This window comes from Brassica napus, chromosome C4 (assembly GCF_020379485.1).
Source record: "Brassica napus cultivar Da-Ae chromosome C4, Da-Ae, whole genome shotgun sequence".
Taxonomy (NCBI): domain Eukaryota; kingdom Viridiplantae; phylum Streptophyta; class Magnoliopsida; order Brassicales; family Brassicaceae; genus Brassica; species Brassica napus.
Window position 1 is genome coordinate 35,084,247 of NC_063447.1, and position 16,998 is coordinate 35,101,244.

The window sequence follows — 16,998 nt, forward strand, 5'->3', positions numbered from 1 at the left end:
ATCCGAATTTCGCTAGCAATAGCCGGAATGTGTACCTCGGATTATGCACAGATGGATTTAGTCCATTTGGAATGTCAGGGAGACAATATTCATTGTGGCCTGTCTTTCTTACGCCATACAACCTGCCACCGGAGATGTGCATGCAACGGGAGTTTTTATTCTTGACCATATTAATACCCGGTCCGAAGCATCCAAAAAGGTCACTTGATGTTTTCCTACAACCACTGATAAAAGAGTTGAAGGATTTGTGGTCAACAGGGGTGAGGACGTATGACTGCTCAACGAAGAAGAATTTTACGATGCGAGCTATGCTTTTGTGGACCATAAGTGACTTTCCTGCCTATGGGATGTTGTCTGGATGGACTACACATGGGAGATTAGCTTGTCCATATTGTAATGGAACGACAGATGCATTTCAACTGAAGAATGGTAGAAAGACAAGTTGGTTCGATTGTCACCGTCGATTTCTTCCAGTTGGCCATCCGTACCGAAGAAACAAGAATTTGTTTAGGCACAAAAAGGTTGTGAGAGACACTCCTCCTCCATATCTAACTGGAGAACAAATTGAAGCGCAAATCGACTACTACGGAGCTAACGAAACAGTTCGCTGGGGTGGTAATTGGCATGTCCCTCGTAATATGCCTGATTCTTACGGTGTTCATCACAACTGGCACAAGAAGAGTATATTTTGGGAGTTACCATATTGGAAGGATCTCCTTCTGCGCCACAACCTTGATGTGATGCATATAGAGAAGAATTTCTTTGAGAACATCATGAATACAATATTGAATGTCCCAGGGAAGACAAAAGACAACATAAAATCGAGGTTGGACTTGCCGGATATTTGCTCAAGAAGTGAGTTACATATAAAAAGCAATGGCCAAGTTCCCGTTCCAATTTTTAGATTGTCTTCAGAAAAAAAGTCGGTTTTGTTCAATTGGGTGGCATCAGAAGTGAAGTTCCCTGATGGGTATGTTTCAAATCTTTCAAGATGTGTTGAAAAGGGTCAAAAGTTCTCCGGGATGAAGAGTCATGATTGTCATGTCTTTATGCAACGACTTCTGCCATTTGCATTTGCGGAGCTACTTCCAACAAACGTACATGAAGCACTTGCAGGTAGTTTACAATAGGACAATAATATTAAATTGGTTTAGTTTACAATAATAGTATTTGACTAACAATGTGTTTAATTGTTTTTGGAATAGGCATTGGAGCATTTTTCAGGGATTTGAGCACACGCACTCTTAAAGAAGAAGTCGTAGAACAGCTTCAGGAGAACATTCCTATCTTATTGTGCAACTTGGAGAAGATATTTCCTCCAGGCTTTTTTGACGTGATGGAGCATCTAGCTATCCACCTCCCATATGAGGCATTGCTTCGTGGACCGGTACATTACGGATGGATGTATCAGTACGAGCGAGCCATGAAATATTTGAAGGGAAAAGCAAAGAACCTCGCCAAAGTTGAAGGTTCTATAATTGCTGGAAGTTTGACAGAAGAAGTTTCTCACTTCACATCGTACTACTTTGCGTCAAAAGTACGTACACGAAGAAGAGCTCCAAGAAGATATGATGATGGTGGCGTTGCGCCCACATATGCAGTTGTTGGTGTTCCAGAAATCTTTAGCCAGATTGGACGACTTGGTGGGAAATCAAAACAGGTTTGGTGGTCGAGTGAAGAAGACGCTCATAGTGCACACACCTATATTCTACTCAATTGCGAGGATCCATTGATGCGTTATTTTGAAAGGTAACTTAAATTGAGTATACATTATATAATTGAGAGAGATTAATTCATGTAAAATGTGAATTTACAGCATGTTTGTTTCACAAGTCGAAGAAACATTTCCTGGTATATCCACAAGTGACGTAGACAAAAGAAAAGATCAACACTTTGTTAAGTGGTTGAAGAATCAGGTATTAATCAAATACTTTTAAAATTTTCATACATGAATGATTTGTATTTCAACGTTCTTTTTATTTTTAAATAGGTTGATTATGACGACGATGCAGATTATCCTAAGTGGTTACACGAAGTAATTCAATCTCCACTTGTAAAGGTCACCACATCACAGATGTATTTCACACGAGGCTATACTTTTCACACATATGAGTATGGTAAACAGCGGGCAACCAGTAACTATGGAATTTGTGTGAAAGGAGAAACAGATTTCTACGGAATCTTGACGGAGATTATTGAAGTCGAATTCCCAGGGATATTGAAGCTAAAATGCGTCCTCTTCAAGTGTGAATGGTTCGACCCCGTCGTCAATAGAGGTGTTCGGTTGAACAAATTCGGTGTAGTAGATGTCAACGGTGGCCGGAGGTACAACAAATTCGAGCCCTTCATCTTAGCTTCACAAGCAGACCAAGTTAGCTTCCTTCCATACCCACGGATGAGAGAGTCGGGTATAAATTGGTTAGCCGTGATCAAAGTTACACCTCGAGGACGAATCATCGTAGGAGAAGAACCACCATTGCAAGAAGAACAAATAAATGAAGTTCATGAACCTGAACAAGAAATTGATGACATCCTTCTCATTGATCCGCATAATCACGAGTATGAAGATCTTACCGAAGATCCCACGGAGGAAGCTGTTGAAGACGAGTTTCATGTAAATGATGATGTTTCAAGTGATGACGAGAATGTCGATGAATCCGATTAATGTATTTCATATTTGTATGAGTTTGATTTATTATATATAATTAAAGATAATGGGAGTTTATTTATAAATAAGATATCGACATTAATTATAAGTAAAGGAATTGTGTTTTTATAATTTTCGGTTTGGATTAGAATGAATTGCTTGAGGTTAAAGGATAGAAGTGTTTGATATATGAAGTAGAAGATAAAGAAGATGTGGTTTGGGATTTGGGGTTTCGTTTTAGGGGTTTAGAGACAGTCGTCGTACTTTCCACGTTATCTCACGGGAATTTTACGACGATTTATAATACATTACCTCGCATATTCCACGGTAACAGTAAACGTCGTAAGAGCCTCGTTAACTTACGTGGACTAAGAGACGATTTATAATTAAAAAAGCGGACCTCGCTTATTCCACGTAAGACTAAAACGTCGTAAGAGCCTCGTTAACTTACGTGGAATGAGCGAGGTTAGCTTTTTTATTTTACTTTTCGTCGTTAATTCGTCGGTAAATATAAACCCTAAACTAAAATGAAACCCAAATCCCTAAACCCCAAATGTGCAAACCCTAAAACTCCCCATCCTACTTCATATAAACTAAAAAAAAATTAATTTTCAATTTTATATAAACTTAAAAAAAAAAGAGAAGAAAGATATTGGAAACACATATGACGAGATACGTAAGTGTAGCCCACATAAATCTACATCATTTGTATTCAAATATCTTCTTCTCTTTTTTTTTATGTTTTTAAACCTTTCATATATGATTTGTAGAGTGTGTTTGATTTGTTGTGTGATATGTCAAATTCAAAATTTGTAAAATTGTTTTCCAACGTATTAAACCTTTCAAATTCAAAAAAATATATATATTGAAGTTAAAGGGTTAGAAATATATGAAGTATAAGATAAGAAATATAAGGAAGATAGGGTTTGAGGTTTGGAGATAAGAAAGATAGGGTTTGAGGTTTGGGGTTTAAAATTTTAGGGGTTAGCAAAAAAAGCCTCGCTATTTGCACGTAAAATCGATGATAAAAACAAAAATCGTCGCAAGAACGACGTTAAATAAAACACGGGCCTCTGTATATCCTCGTTAATTTGCTTGGGCCTTGCGACGAAACAAAAGACGGGCCCACGTAAAATCGATGATAAAACAAAAATCGTCGCAAGAACGACGTTAAATAAAAGACGGGCCTCTGTATATCCTCGTTAATTTGCTTGGGCCTTGCGACAAAACGAAAGACGGGCCTCTGTCTTTCCTCGTTATTTTGCGACGAATTGTCGACGAACACTAATCCTATATATAGGCGAAACCGCAGCACTCTTCATTTCCTCTCTAATTCCTCTCTACAGCCTCTCCATTTCCTCTCAACATGGTAACTCTCTTTCCTCTCTAAGTAGTTTAGGGAATTTAGATTAGGTGGTTAGTTTAGGGAATTTAGATTAGGTGGTTAGTTTAGGGAATTTAGTTTACGAAATTAGTTTACAAAATTTAGGTTTCCTCATTTTATTAATTACGTAGTTAATACTGTTCATAATTTTTTATTTACTCTTGACTTTAATTTAGAAATTTAAATTTTGCAGACTATTCGTAGGCACCAGCGTAGTGCTCACTACTCGCAGATGTTCGGTCCACCGGGTAGTCGGTTAGACCCGTCTTCACTTCCCGGTTCTTCTTCAGCTCCTGGTTCTTCGGGTCAGCAGGAGACCGTCCCCGAGACTCAATCTTCTCAGAGAGTCTCGCCTTCTTCTACGGCATCGCCATCAGTTCCTCATGTGCCTCCTCCGGTAGCTCCTCCTCCGATGCCAGCTCCTCATGTGCCTCCTCAGATGCCCGCCCATCAGGTTCATGCTGATTTGATGGTGCCAGCGAGTTGTCCTTACTCTCAGTACACTGTTGAGGACATTCTCGGTTTGCCAGGCAGAGAAGGCTTACCGATCATAGACCCCGACCGACCTGAAGGAACTCTTTGGTATGTATGTTACATTTATTTTTTAAAATTCATTTGTGACTTTAATAAATATTTAAAACTTTGAATTTGTTTTTTTTTTCCAGGTTTGGGGTTGATAACTGCCTTGCAACAGAAGTAACCGAGACGATTAAAGGTTACTTCTCCATGGCACATCCCAACTGGAAATCCACTCCGATCTACATCAGAAGGACGTGGTTCAAGATTTACGCTGTAAGTTTTTACAATTTATTCCTGATTTATATTTTTTTAAATTTTATTTTTCTAAACTAATTATTAATGTTTTTTTTTTTGCAGCAAAAATTTAATTGGTCCATGGGGGTCACTGAGAAGGTGCGGAAAGAGTTTATCGACAAGGCGAAGAAACGTTTGTTGGACACGGTCTCCAACTGGAAGGGTGACTGGATCGTGAAGGGCTATGAGCGGGGCAAACCCTCAACCATCACCACGGACGTGTGGGATGGCCTCATCCGTTACTGGAGGGATCCTGATGCCATGAGAGTCGCCCAGTCTTGCTCCGCCTCCCGTAACTCGGTAGATGAGCATGGCCACAGGGCGATGCAACATAGTACGGGCCAAAAACCACACGCCCGCGTCCGTTTGGAAATGGTACGTAATTTAAATATTTAACTTTTTGATTTTTAATATATATATATATATATATATATATAATAAAAACTTTCTTAACTATTTTTAGGCCAAGGAGTTGGGACGTTTACCGACTCTTATGGAACTTTTCGATCGGACCCACAAAAACAAGGCGGGCGCATTTGTAGATGAGAGGTCTGAGAAGATCTACAATGATGTGGCAGCTCGTATTGACGAGCGTGAGACCCAGCTGGCGCAGGAGTCCGCCGACGGATTACCCGTCGTCTTATCCACAATAGAAGTGGATAGAATTTACGAGGAGGTAAATTTTATATAAATTTTTTATTAATTCCATTTTACTTTAAAATTTAAATTTTAATATATATTTTATTGTTTTTTAAGGTCGCTCCTAAGAAAAAGGGACGTGTGTTGGGGATTGGTTCCGTCAACGATGTTCCGAGAGCGACTTCCTCTTATGGCCAGAGACGGGATGATGAAGTCTCTCAGCTGCGCGACGTGTTGGAGACGACACAACATCAGCTGTCGTCGACACAAAACGAGTTGGCCTCGACAAAATCGTCGTTCACAGCTCGTATGACTGGTCTCGAGAACTTCTTGGACGTCATAGCGGCCACAAATCCGGAATGGGAGGCCATGTTCAGGACCATGAGACAACAAAACCCCATTCCAGGCGAGACATCCGTGCAAGTCAACGAGGAAGATCTCTCGAGAAGGAGCGAGGAATTCTACGACGCGGCAATGCAGCATTAGTTTTTTTTTTTGTTATTGTATTTTAAAATTCAAAACTTATTTATATATTATATAATTTCATTTTAATTCGGCCAAAAAAAATTTTTCTATTCGATTTAATTTCAATTAAAATTTTATTAATAAATTAAATAAATATAATTTTTATTTATAAATTCAGTAAATAGAAAACAAAGTAATTTCGTCGCTAATTCCCGATGTATTAACGAGGAAAATTAACGACGAAATATCGAGGAACAATTATCGAGGATTTTACGTGGATTTAGTTACGATTCTATTACGACGAATTGTTTTCGTGTTTCTTACGTTTTTATTACGACGAATTTATTTAGAGGTTTTTGCGTGTCTTTTACGACGAATCATTTACGAGTTTCTTACGAGGAAGCACAACGACCGCGTTACGTGGAAACCCCACGTGGTCTTTACGACGAAAACTTAATTCTTCTTTACGAGGAAAATATAACCTCGCTAATTAACGAGGAAATGGCGACGAATCTTCTCTTACGACAATCATATAACGACGAAACGCCTTTCATCGCCATTTTCTCGTAAGCCTTCTTTTCCGAGGAAATAACGACGATTTTGGCCGTCGTTAAATTTGTGTTTTCTTGTAGTGTCTCAACCATTGACTTGATTCTCAGGAAAGTGAGGTTCTCCTCATTACTTCGGATACCGAGAATTCCCGAGTAGTCTCTGGAGTAATTAGTTCCGATGATCTCCACTAAGCTTATACCTTTTCTGTCCATGACGAGCAGATCCTATGGTCGTCTTTGATAAAATTATTGAAGTGAAGTTACACATTTTCTTTGTTGTATTATGAAAGTTGATTATTGGCATCTGTATTCATAACAAAATAAATGACTAGACCAATTTTTTGTGTTGAAATGAAATAAATGAAAATAATGTACGTGCAAGTATCGTGAGAGGAGAGGTAGATAATAAATTCACATGCAAGTGGGTATGTGTTCTCATGATAAAGCCTCTCTGTTCTCTAAACGTTCATGTGCATTTTGGACAAATATACACTTAATTCTGTTTTTATCTAAGCTAAATATGAGTCATTGACATATGAATCACAACTATTTTCACAATATCATATATCTACCCGAAGAAACAGAAAATCTATATACACGAGAAGCTATAAACTTTAATTAAAATTACACGTGTGCATGTATGTTGTATATTTTTGCTGGCGTGGCATATATACTAGATGTGGTTGGTGCATAGATATGCATTGTCATCACCAAGTGTCTTAATGCTCTTCCACCCTCACCGCCCCCTAACTGTTTTCCTACACTTTGTTCATTATTTTCATCTCATGCTTCCTCGCTCACTTTTATTTTTCCCAACTATTTTTCTTTCTTGTTAAGAAAATAACTCAGCGAATAGTATATCGAATATTTAGATTTTAGTAATCATTTGTATGATTGTATCCTTGGTGTATATGTCATTCCTAAATCGTAGTAATAAAACGAGCTTCGTTAGACTTAACACCATATGATATATGTTGTTGACTTTGCTCACTTTTTTGTGTTCATGTCGTAAGTTTAAAGTCCTACGAAAAGTATTCATGAACGTACACATATACAACTCGGCGATGATGATTGAATAAATATTTAGATTTTCGCACTTTTGAAATTAATACATTGATAACTTAGGCACGTATGCCGTACGCGGTACGTCTACATGACCAACAACTTGTTTACAAATCGAGTTATGTTTTTGTTTAATTTTGCTCAAAAGTTACAGTTTTGTGATTATCATACCGTTGACGTTTTACTTTTATTATTGAAAAAGTGATTTTGCAGACGTAAAAACATCATTAGATTTTATTTAATTCACATGTTTTTCTATTATATATCGTTTCGCTATTTCAAAGTTCTACTATCAAGTTTACAAAGCAATCATCATCTTTGCTTCAAAATAAACTAACTATTTGCTAGTTTATACTGCATAGACCAGTAAATTTTCGAATTGGTTGGACATTTGACATTTTTATCTATTTTAATTTGGAGTTTATCTGACATTACATTATTTATAGACCCCTAAACCTAACAGAACAATAGAGTCTTGATGATCTCATCATACTTCAATAAAAACAAAACTGCAAACATATCTTTCACCATAAGTTAAAAGATACTTTTCTAAATATACTTCAATAGTATCTCTTTCTCTAACTTTGGAGTATCTCTCCACCTATATAAATAGCCATCTTCACAACATTTCCACCATCAACAAGTCTCTCAGCTTTGTAGTCTACACTCTTCTTACTCTAGCTCCTCCATTGAATAGTATCACTCACAAATATATATAAAAATGGCAATTAATCCATCCATTTTCCTCACCATATTACCTCTCTTGCTCCTCTTGAACCCCACCAACGCTGGGATCCCTGGTGCCTACTCCGGCAGCTCTTGGCAAACCGCTCACGCCACTTTCTACGGTGGCGACGACGCTTCCGGAACCATGGGTCAGTACATTCTCTTCAAACACTTGTTTTACAAACCACCTCTCTAAAAACAGAGCACTCTGTTTTTTCTCTTTTAGGTGGTGCATGCGGTTACGGTAACCTATACAGTCAAGGATACGGCACGAACACGGCCGCACTGAGTACAGCGCTTTTCAACACTGGCTTAACGTGCGGTGCTTGCTTTGAAATCAAATGTGTCAATGATCCTAAGTGGTGCCACTCAGGCAGTCCTTCTGTCTTTGTAACCGCAACCAACTTTTGTCCTCCGAACTTAGCCCAACCTAGCGACAATGGTGGCTGGTGCAACCCACCACGCGCTCACTTCGACCTAGCCATGCCAGTTTTCCTCAGGATCGCTCAGTATCGTGCTGGCATTGTCCCCATCTCTTACCGCAGGTACATATATATGTAAACTTCACATTTACACTTTGAAGTATTGTCCTAAATGACATTATAGAGATTTTTTTTTGTTTTAAATTAGATGACGTCTTTTTACCGATCATAGTATTAAGCCCCACTGGTTGAGCCAAAAAAATAATAAATAACATTCTTATTATTTTTTCTGTTGTATATAACTCTTTATATTATGCAGTTTATTCTTATTGACTGAATTGTGATTATGTAGATAATTAATTATGTTTTGTTAGAAAATATCAAAATTAAATATTTTTCAAATTTGTGTACATAAATCTAAAACCTCAAGTAAAACAAGGAAGAAGTATAATAGTGCTAACGATTAACTTGGTTTAATTTTTTCTGAGATTGGACCTATAAAAATGTAATGATTCAAATTACTAAGCTTGAGAAATGTGGGATTCTTTATAGGGTGGCATGTAGGAAGAGTGGAGGGATAAGGTTTACGATCAACGGTCACCGTTACTTCAACTTGGTGCTAATCACGAACGTGGCTGGAGCTGGAGACATTGCGAGGGCGAGCGTGAAAGGATCAAAGACAGGTTGGATGGGTTTGACTAGGAACTGGGGACAGAACTGGCAGTCTAATACTGTTCTCGTTGGTCAGTCACTTTCCTTCCGTGTCACAACCAGTGACCGTAGAACCTCTACGTCATGGAACATCGTACCTTCGAACTGGCAGTTTGGACAAACCTTTGTCGGAAAGAACTTCAGGGTCTAAAGTGAAGAAGCTCCTCTATCAAATGTGAGATTTTTCTATTTATCATTTTTCTTTACTGTAACCTGAAGTGGCTGTTGGGTAACCAGCCCGCAGCTCTTAGTATGTATGTAATGTCGAATAATTTCATTATACTATAGTTATCATTCACTTATACATATAGTAACTAAAAAGCTTGTGTGTGTTTCTTTTCAATATGTTAATCCTTCCTGCAAAATTTATATACATTGTATTAAGTTTTTTTTCCCCAATAAATAATACATTTGAAAAAAGAGAAAAAAATAATACATTTGGAATGAGGATTCAAATTGCAAATTCTATTCAAATCATATGGATACTAAACCCAGTAAATTATGTACTCTCATGATCTTATCTATCTGAGTCTATTAGTAACTAGTGGAATCTGAAATTACATGTGCCTTGATTTTCTTTTGTTATTATCTCTTAATAGGTAAATTACTCATTATCATTCAATTAAAGGAAAATCATTATGTTTTGTTTAGTTTTAAGTTTTTTTTTGGTTGAGAGAATCAGTGCTAATAAGAACACTGAACCCACAACAGCTACAATGAAAATAAATTATATAAAAGGGCTCATATCAAGTGTACATTTGGAAGGACCGTCATCGAGGGTAAGGAATGAAGAGAAAAAAAACCTAAAATTCGAAAAAGGGAAAAAACAAAATATATTTTCTCCATCGATTTCGATCAGGGTTTAGTTTTCTCCAGTCCCATGAGAGTTTTGTTCATACTCCCCACTCAATCCTCTCTCTTTATAATCATCGCCCACAACAAAAATTCAAGATAGATTTTCAGGAAAAAGCTTTTGCAGTTGAAAATCAGAGGAAACGAAACAGGACAACGATGAAGAAGACGGCGAAGCGAACTATAGAGACAAACACACGTACATATACTAAAAATATATGATGGGTTTAGGGTTTTATTATCGGCCCACTCCTGATGGGCTTAAGTTTGGGAAATCAACCCGGTTTATGATCTAAAAGCATACATATACAAAATATAAGATGGGACTAAAATTTTATAAGCAAGCCCACTATTAAATATTCAAGTAACCAAACCGGTTTACGATCTGCCCGGTTAGAGGAGCTTCCTTCAAATATCAGTTGAAGTTACCTTGTGGCCAGGAAGATTTAGGGTCAAAAAGGGAGCCTATCACATCAAATCAAACTTCATCTGGATTAGATACTAATCAGAGCTCGTACGTGAAGATGTCCATTAGTGATATAGGAAACCGAGTAAATCCTAAAAGTTATATTCTATTAGACTCTGGAAATGGCAATGGCTTGAAGGTTTACTATACGTTTTTATCTGAAGTCTCCTCTGTATCCCCGTTACATGTTTGTGTAGAATGTCTACAGAACCTATCCTTGAGGTTAATTTGGAGGATGAAGAAGAAATGAAAGTATCAGACTCTGCTCAACAGACTTTGGTGGGAAAACAAAGAGGCTTATCCAGGTTCGGTTACATCACTGAGGTTTAAACCTGTTGAACAAGAAGATAAGCTAATTTCAGGGTTGAGCGTCTTCTCCAACCAGCTGATCAGCAAAATTGAGTTGCTTTATATGTCACCACAATGTGAAGGTAATATGTTACCAAATGCTTTTGTTTTGATACATGTCTTAAGGATCGTCCACTTTAAAATTATAAGTGTAAGTAGGCATGGGCGTTCGGGTACCCGTTGGCGTTCGGGTCGGGTTTTTTGGATTTTGGTTCTTTTTTATAATACCTCCTAGGTCTCATTCTAGTAAATTTGCAAGTACGGGTCGGGTTCGGATATAACACATCGGATTCGGGTCGGTTTTGTATCACATCATAGAATCCATAAAGTAATCATATATCATTCGGATTCGGGTTATATTGGATCGGTTAGAATATACCCGAAGTAAAATCTAAAATTTAAAAATAAAACATAAGATATATATATTTATTTATATATAATTAAGTATTTAAGGTAGTTATTTATATTTTAAATACTCATTGTTAGATAACATATCAAAATAAATATGAAATTGAATATTTGAAGTATATATTCATGTTTCATATAATTATATTGTATATATTTTGGACATTAGGATCGGTTTTTTTGGATATCTTTTCGGATTTTCGATTTTTTCGGTTTTTCGGGTTACCCGTTCGGGTTCGGTTAATAACACTTCGGGTTCGGATACGTTTTGTACCACCTTACAAGACCCATTCGGATATTTTTTACATCGGACCGGATACGGATCGGGTTTTTCGGTTCGGATTTCGGGTTACAGATATTATACCCAGACCTAACCGTAAATCGTTAGAAAAAGTTCTAAAATACAAATGCATATAACATACGACATATTAACTTTATTTCCCCTATGCAGGAGAAACAACATTAAAGAACCGGCGGATATTTTGATACATGTCTTAAAATTTTAATTATAGATACAAAGAGAATACACGAATTTGGATAAATCAAACAATACAAGCTAACAACAAATAAAGATACAATAGATGTTAATTGATTTTTTGATAACTTTTTTTTTTGATTTTGAACTTGTGAATAAGCTTAATGATATTGTTGACACTAAAGGTAACACCTGAAAAATAGAATCATGCAATTTATATAGAAGATGAAACTGATTAAAACTGGCTATGCTTCCATCCACCAAACTCTTCTCCTTCCATTCCGTTTTCTTGCTGAAGATTGTCAATAGAGATAAGAAGGTTGATAAATTTTACTTAGGAAAAAAAGAGTAAAACAATAAATAAATAAAAGGAAAGAGAAAGTACCACAACAGAGTAAGAAAGTCCAATGGTAATCTCTCCGACAAAGGAGAGATCAGAGTCAACAACGTTGTACTTGGTCGGTCTTAGCTCCATCTTGCCGTTCTCTACTCCCATTTCAAGTAGCTCTTTCACATATACCCTGTTTGTTCATTTTTATTCATACATATTATTATTATCTATACTTACAAGCAAGTACATAAGGAAAATTTAATGTGTATAAATATGATACTTACGTAGCTTCACCGATAAAATCGTCGGCGGAGAAAGTATCATGGTCCATGACTTTGATGATGAGTTTGTAGTCGGTGTCGAAGCCAGGAAACTCTACTCTCCATTTCAGTTTCTCATTCCATGTCGGGTTTCTACCTCCATCTTTTCATTAAAATAACACAAATGTCAATCTCTTTAGTTATTTATTCTGTAAAATGGAATTATGAAGGTCTATATAAGGGATCATTGTATTGATTATGGTTATATGAGCTATATATAATTAATAATTTTAATATGAAGTTTTGCGTATTGATAATTAGTTAAAAATGAGGTTGGCCAGAGAATATAATAAGTAGTAGAATGAATAAAATCAGAAGAAAGCTCCAAACAACAAATTTTCTCAATAGTTAAGCTATATAAGAACAGAAAACTTGCAAGTTACATCATATAGATTTCATTTTTGTAAGTTCTAATGTTACAATATTCCATTTATGATAACGTAAGACCATGGTGAATTATGAATGCATTTTGTATGTTATAATTTTAACACATGCATTATCATAACGTAAATGCATTATTTAACACATGTTTTTTTTAAAATTATGAAATACTCTTCGAGTCTTTAAGAAACCATGAATGAAGATCTCGTAGATTTGGAAAAACAACAACAACAACCATTATTAATTCACTAGCATGTGGGAGTTCAAAATTAAATATACCACGTGACAATTTTTTCCTCATAGAAAAAACATTAACAATTACTTTATTTCTGACATTTTGTTTTGAATCTTCTTGAAGCCCCACTATCTTCTTAAAAATAATAACAACAACGGAGAACTAGTGTGGCGAATGAAACAATACAAGTCAAACTATGAATAAATGGTAATAAAACTATGAATGGCATTTGGATGATACTGAGAAAATGCAAATGGTAAGTTAATGATACCTTTAACAACGCTGCTTTTGCGAGTTTGTCCTTTGTATTGGATCTCAACATAAGGATCTATCTTACCTAAACATAATTAAAATCAAACCATGTCAAAATACAAGCCAAGAAACATAGAGGGTTTGAAAGAAGAGAGAAACTAGTAATTTACCAAGAAAATCAGATCGTTTGAGACCTTTGCCACTGATCAGGTTAACCTCAAGGATCCCCACAGCCATCTTTATATCTAATCTCTGGAGAGTTTTTAAAATTTTATTAGGAGTTTTGGGTTTGTATGATGTTTCTTAAACGAAGAGTGAAGAAGATGAATGTCAAATAATGAAAGTTATTGTGTCAGAGGAAGTCCTTAAATACAGAAAGCAAGAAGAAACGCAGACCTTGTCTCCCTTTTACCTATGTAATTTACTACTATCTGTACTTATCTTCCTATTTTTCAAACCCAACCCGCGTCGTGGTTTCACGACTTGGTCGAAGCCAAAACATTATGAAGTGAAGACCACAAAACCTAGGTTATGTTTTTAGTCTGGTCAACCAAACTGAATGACCATAATACCCCCTAGTTCTAGTACCTGTTTGACGTATGATTGGCTTCTTGAGAATTTAATACCAACCAACTAAAAAGAAAAAAAACCAAAGTTTAGTACTTTTGTCCATGTTGATCAAAAAAAAAAGGACTTTTGTCCATAATAGACCAAGGAAACATCTTAATCTCATATATGGCTTCTACTTCTAGATGTTTTTAATTAATTTCTCAAGGCTGCTGAAATAAAAAAATATCCGTCGACCTTGACTTCACCAAATGAAGATTCATAGGAATATAGACTTCATAACAATATTTTAACAACCCAAACTGAGAATCATTTAAGTATCATAACATGACGAGATGAATCTTTTTAACAAGCCAGAGTAAATAAGTTTTTGAAACACAGAGTTCTCTATTAGAGAAACAAAGAAACACCACAGAGAGAGTTGCACAAAGTTTTGGTCTGACAAAGAGAGCTTTTCTTTAACACAAGTTTCATCTTGGAGACGCTTCCACAGATCTGGACCTGGATCCTGATGGAGACCTTGAAACCTCTCTTCCACCACGGCGCCTTTCCTCTGGTTCATAGTCCGGTTTTCTGGTAAGAAAAAAGACAAATCAATGTCACGAACAAGAAAATCAGACAGAGTCGAATCAATCCACAGGAGCTACAAGAAAATAAGACAGATTGATGAATGCCTCACTCTCTAGTCTCATTGTCTCCATTTGCGTCACGGTCTCCAGCAGCAGCAGCAGCACCTTCATGGCCAGGGGAATAGGACCTGCGACTGTATTTTGCATCTCCTTCTCCTCGAGGAGGACTTCTTAGTGGTGATCGTGGACGTTCCTCTTGTCTTCTCCTTGGAGATGCTGAATAGTCTGCTCCTCTTCTTCTCGGTGCAGGAGAATAAGACCTGTTACAACACCATCATGTCAATCATATTGACTTGACAATGATTGTAAGAAAGGTAATATAGTTATGAAACGTGTAATTACCTTGATCGGCGTCTGTTTCTAGAGTCCGATGGACGACGAGGGGAGCGTGATCTAGAGATTGAACGTGAACGAGACCGTCCTGAGAGACGAAAGAAACACAGAGATACTCAAGCTGTGTACATAAACAAGTGCATCATAGAAGTTGAAAGCTTGCTACTGAAGCACATATCAACTGCATATTCAAAGAAAAAATCACTAACCATGAGAACGACCTCTAGAGCCTGAAGGTTCCCTGAAAAGTTTGAGACAAATCATGGTGATTACTTCATGGTATATACAATAAACTTGATAACTTGTTTACTTTAGCAATCAGAATATGGTTAACATACCTGCTACGAGTCCTAGTCTTCACACGCATCTCCTCGGGCCTTTTCCTAGACTCTGAAGCAACAACCACGGTGATCTCTCTCCCACCAAATATTCTCCTGTTCATGCTTCTTTGGGCTTCCCCAGCATCATATGCATCAACAAACTCCACAAAAGCAAACCCCCGAGGTTCCCTGGTTTATTCATTGGAAGCTTATCGTTCGAGTTGTTGATGGCTGATAAGAAAATCACATAGCACCAGAACAAATACTAGTTTTACCAGCAAAACCACCCTATGGCGCAAACACTAAACTGTATACCTTTCAGCTTCAGAGAACTTCTATGAAAAGCAGGGCTCTACACATACTCAAAAGCTGGTCTTTTCTTAAACACTTCAAGCACAGTAACTCCAAAAGACGGGGGAGATATCTTGTAAAAATTAAGTACTACTTGATCCCAAAGTTAAGTTCTCTACTTCTCTTCATAAGGAAAACGCTTCACTTAATAAAGCTTCCATAGAACACTCTTCATTTCCAAACAAAACATTCTTCACTACTTGACTCTTAAACTCCTTCTGTACTAATAAGCTAAGCATTATTTTGACGAGGACTTCATCAAATGTGGGGCTTGGTCTTGTTTTAACTTCAAGCCAACATACCCCCTGGGGAAATCAGTCCAACATTTAATTTACTATGAAAAAAGAAAAAAAAAAGCAATCCAAAAACAGAAAGCTCTGAAAAACTTAGACTTCAACGAAAAGGCTCTCTACTCACCTCGAGAACTTAGCTAGATCAATAAAAGTGAGAAGAGAAACTGAACTACAATGCTCATATCTCATCTGCATTGTAGCTCTGAGATTATGCACACAACCTTGACATATGAACACTATTTGTTCATCACTCAAAATCAAAATGGCGTAAATCTTACATCACCAATGAAGAATCAAATCCTAATGAGCAAAAATAACTAGTCTATCTATCACTTCCCATCGCAAAAACAGTAACTTGAGGTAACATAGAGAAGAAAAGGCTCACCCTGAGTAATAGTCTCTAGGGATATAGACATCCCTCACAGGTCCAAACCTCTCAAAGGGAACACGAAGCTCTTCTGGTCTACAAAAAATCAAAACAAACAAAAATCAAGAAAGTTTCTAAAAAACATAACTTAATATGAAAGAAGAACAAACCTGCAATCGAGAGGAATGTTGCGAACCAAGAGACTTCCATGGCTAGATCCCTTACGTCCACCACCACCGTATCCACGTCGGGGCGGAGGAGGAGGGCTCCTGCCACGACCGCCGTATCCTCTCCTCGGAGGACTGTAATAAGGCGGGCTGTATCTCCTACTCATCACTACTACAACAACCAACAATCGATTTCAACGCCAGATCAAGATTAAAGCATGAATCTTGGAATGGAATTAGGGTTTGAGATCGGAGTATTTACCTGCGACGGAGCAATTGAGAGTAGCGGAGAAGGTGGTGAGAAAGACAGATCTGAAGTGAACCCTAAAGTAAAGCTCTTCTCTATTAGAGAGAGACAGAGGAGAGAGAGAGAGAGAGAGTAGGTGACTCTTCTCTTGCTTGGAGTTTAGGTCCACTTTAAATTGGGCTTGGCCTTATAAAGTATTGCGATTTGTTTTCTTTTAATTTTTTAATTTTGACAAAGAA

General features: G+C 37.0%; 3 protein-coding genes and 1 non-coding gene across 5 annotated transcripts; 1 reads left to right on the forward strand and 3 right to left on the reverse strand.

The window, feature by feature from the left end:
* The first annotated feature begins 8,035 nt into the window (after nucleotides 1-8,035).
* On the forward strand, nucleotides 8,036-9,807 carry LOC106356111 (expansin-A16-like). The gene is made up of 3 exons (XM_013795943.3): nucleotides 8,036-8,436; nucleotides 8,514-8,832; nucleotides 9,262-9,807. Exons 1-3 carry the CDS (start codon nucleotides 8,283-8,285, stop codon nucleotides 9,569-9,571), a joined length of 783 nt encoding a protein of 260 aa, XP_013651397.2. The 5' UTR covers nucleotides 8,036-8,282; the 3' UTR covers nucleotides 9,572-9,807.
* LOC106356110 (16 kDa phloem protein 1) lies at nucleotides 9,608-14,164 on the reverse strand. Its single transcript, XM_013795940.3, has 5 exons — nucleotides 13,656-14,164; nucleotides 13,505-13,570; nucleotides 12,582-12,720; nucleotides 12,352-12,487; nucleotides 9,608-12,258 (listed from the first exon to the last, which is right to left on the reverse strand). Exons 1-5 carry the CDS (start codon nucleotides 13,720-13,722, stop codon nucleotides 12,202-12,204), a joined length of 465 nt encoding a protein of 154 aa, XP_013651394.1. The 5' UTR covers nucleotides 13,723-14,164; the 3' UTR covers nucleotides 9,608-12,201.
* Nucleotides 10,157-10,355, reverse strand: LOC125586816. The gene has a single exon (XR_007323344.1). It is a non-coding gene; the product is annotated as a small nucleolar RNA snoR125 (small nucleolar RNA).
* Nucleotides 14,165-14,295: 131 nt separating the features above from the next.
* Nucleotides 14,296-16,930, reverse strand: LOC106357595 (serine/arginine-rich SC35-like splicing factor SCL30). 2 transcript variants are annotated; one of them, XM_013797274.2, is made up of 8 exons: nucleotides 16,775-16,930; nucleotides 16,516-16,684; nucleotides 16,364-16,441; nucleotides 15,353-15,523; nucleotides 15,224-15,255; nucleotides 15,024-15,102; nucleotides 14,732-14,941; nucleotides 14,296-14,625 (listed from the first exon to the last, which is right to left on the reverse strand). In XM_013797274.2, the coding sequence occupies exons 2-8, from the start codon at nucleotides 16,677-16,679 to the stop codon at nucleotides 14,523-14,525; spliced, it is 837 nt and encodes a 278-aa protein (XP_013652728.1). In that variant the 5' UTR covers nucleotides 16,680-16,684; nucleotides 16,775-16,930; the 3' UTR covers nucleotides 14,296-14,522. The 2 variants fall into 2 exon arrangements, with proteins under 2 accessions (XP_013652728.1, XP_013652729.1); XM_013797275.2 differs by having other exon boundaries at nucleotides 16,516-16,681; nucleotides 16,775-16,919.
* Between the last annotated feature and the right edge of the window lie 68 nt (nucleotides 16,931-16,998).

Coding starts and splice junctions, on each gene's coding strand:
- LOC106356111 (XM_013795943.3), top strand. CDS start 8,283: ATGGCAATTAATCCATCCATTTTCCTCACCATATTACCTCTCTTGCTC. Junction 8,437..8,513: donor CGACGCTTCCGGAACCATGG/GTCAGTACATTC, acceptor TTTCTCTTTTAG/GTGGTGCATGCGGTTACGGT. Junction 8,833..9,261: donor GTCCCCATCTCTTACCGCAG/GTACATATATAT, acceptor GATTCTTTATAG/GGTGGCATGTAGGAAGAGTG.
- LOC106357595 (XM_013797274.2), bottom strand. CDS start 16,679: ATGAGTAGGAGATACAGCCCGCCTTATTACAGTCCTCCGAGGAGAGGA. Junction 15,524..16,363: donor CCTAGAGACTATTACTCAGG/GTGAGCCTTTTC, acceptor TGAATAAACCAG/GGAACCTCGGGGGTTTGCTT. Junction 14,942..15,023: donor AGAAACAGACGCCGATCAAG/GTAATTACACGT, acceptor GTGTTGTAACAG/GTCTTATTCTCCTGCACCGA.
- LOC106356110 (XM_013795940.3), bottom strand. CDS start 13,722: ATGGCTGTGGGGATCCTTGAGGTTAACCTGATCAGTGGCAAAGGTCTC. Junction 13,571..13,655: donor CAAACGATCTGATTTTCTTG/GTAAATTACTAG, acceptor AATTATGTTTAG/GTAAGATAGATCCTTATGTT. Junction 12,488..12,581: donor GATTTTATCGGTGAAGCTAC/GTAAGTATCATA, acceptor ATGAACAAACAG/GGTATATGTGAAAGAGCTAC.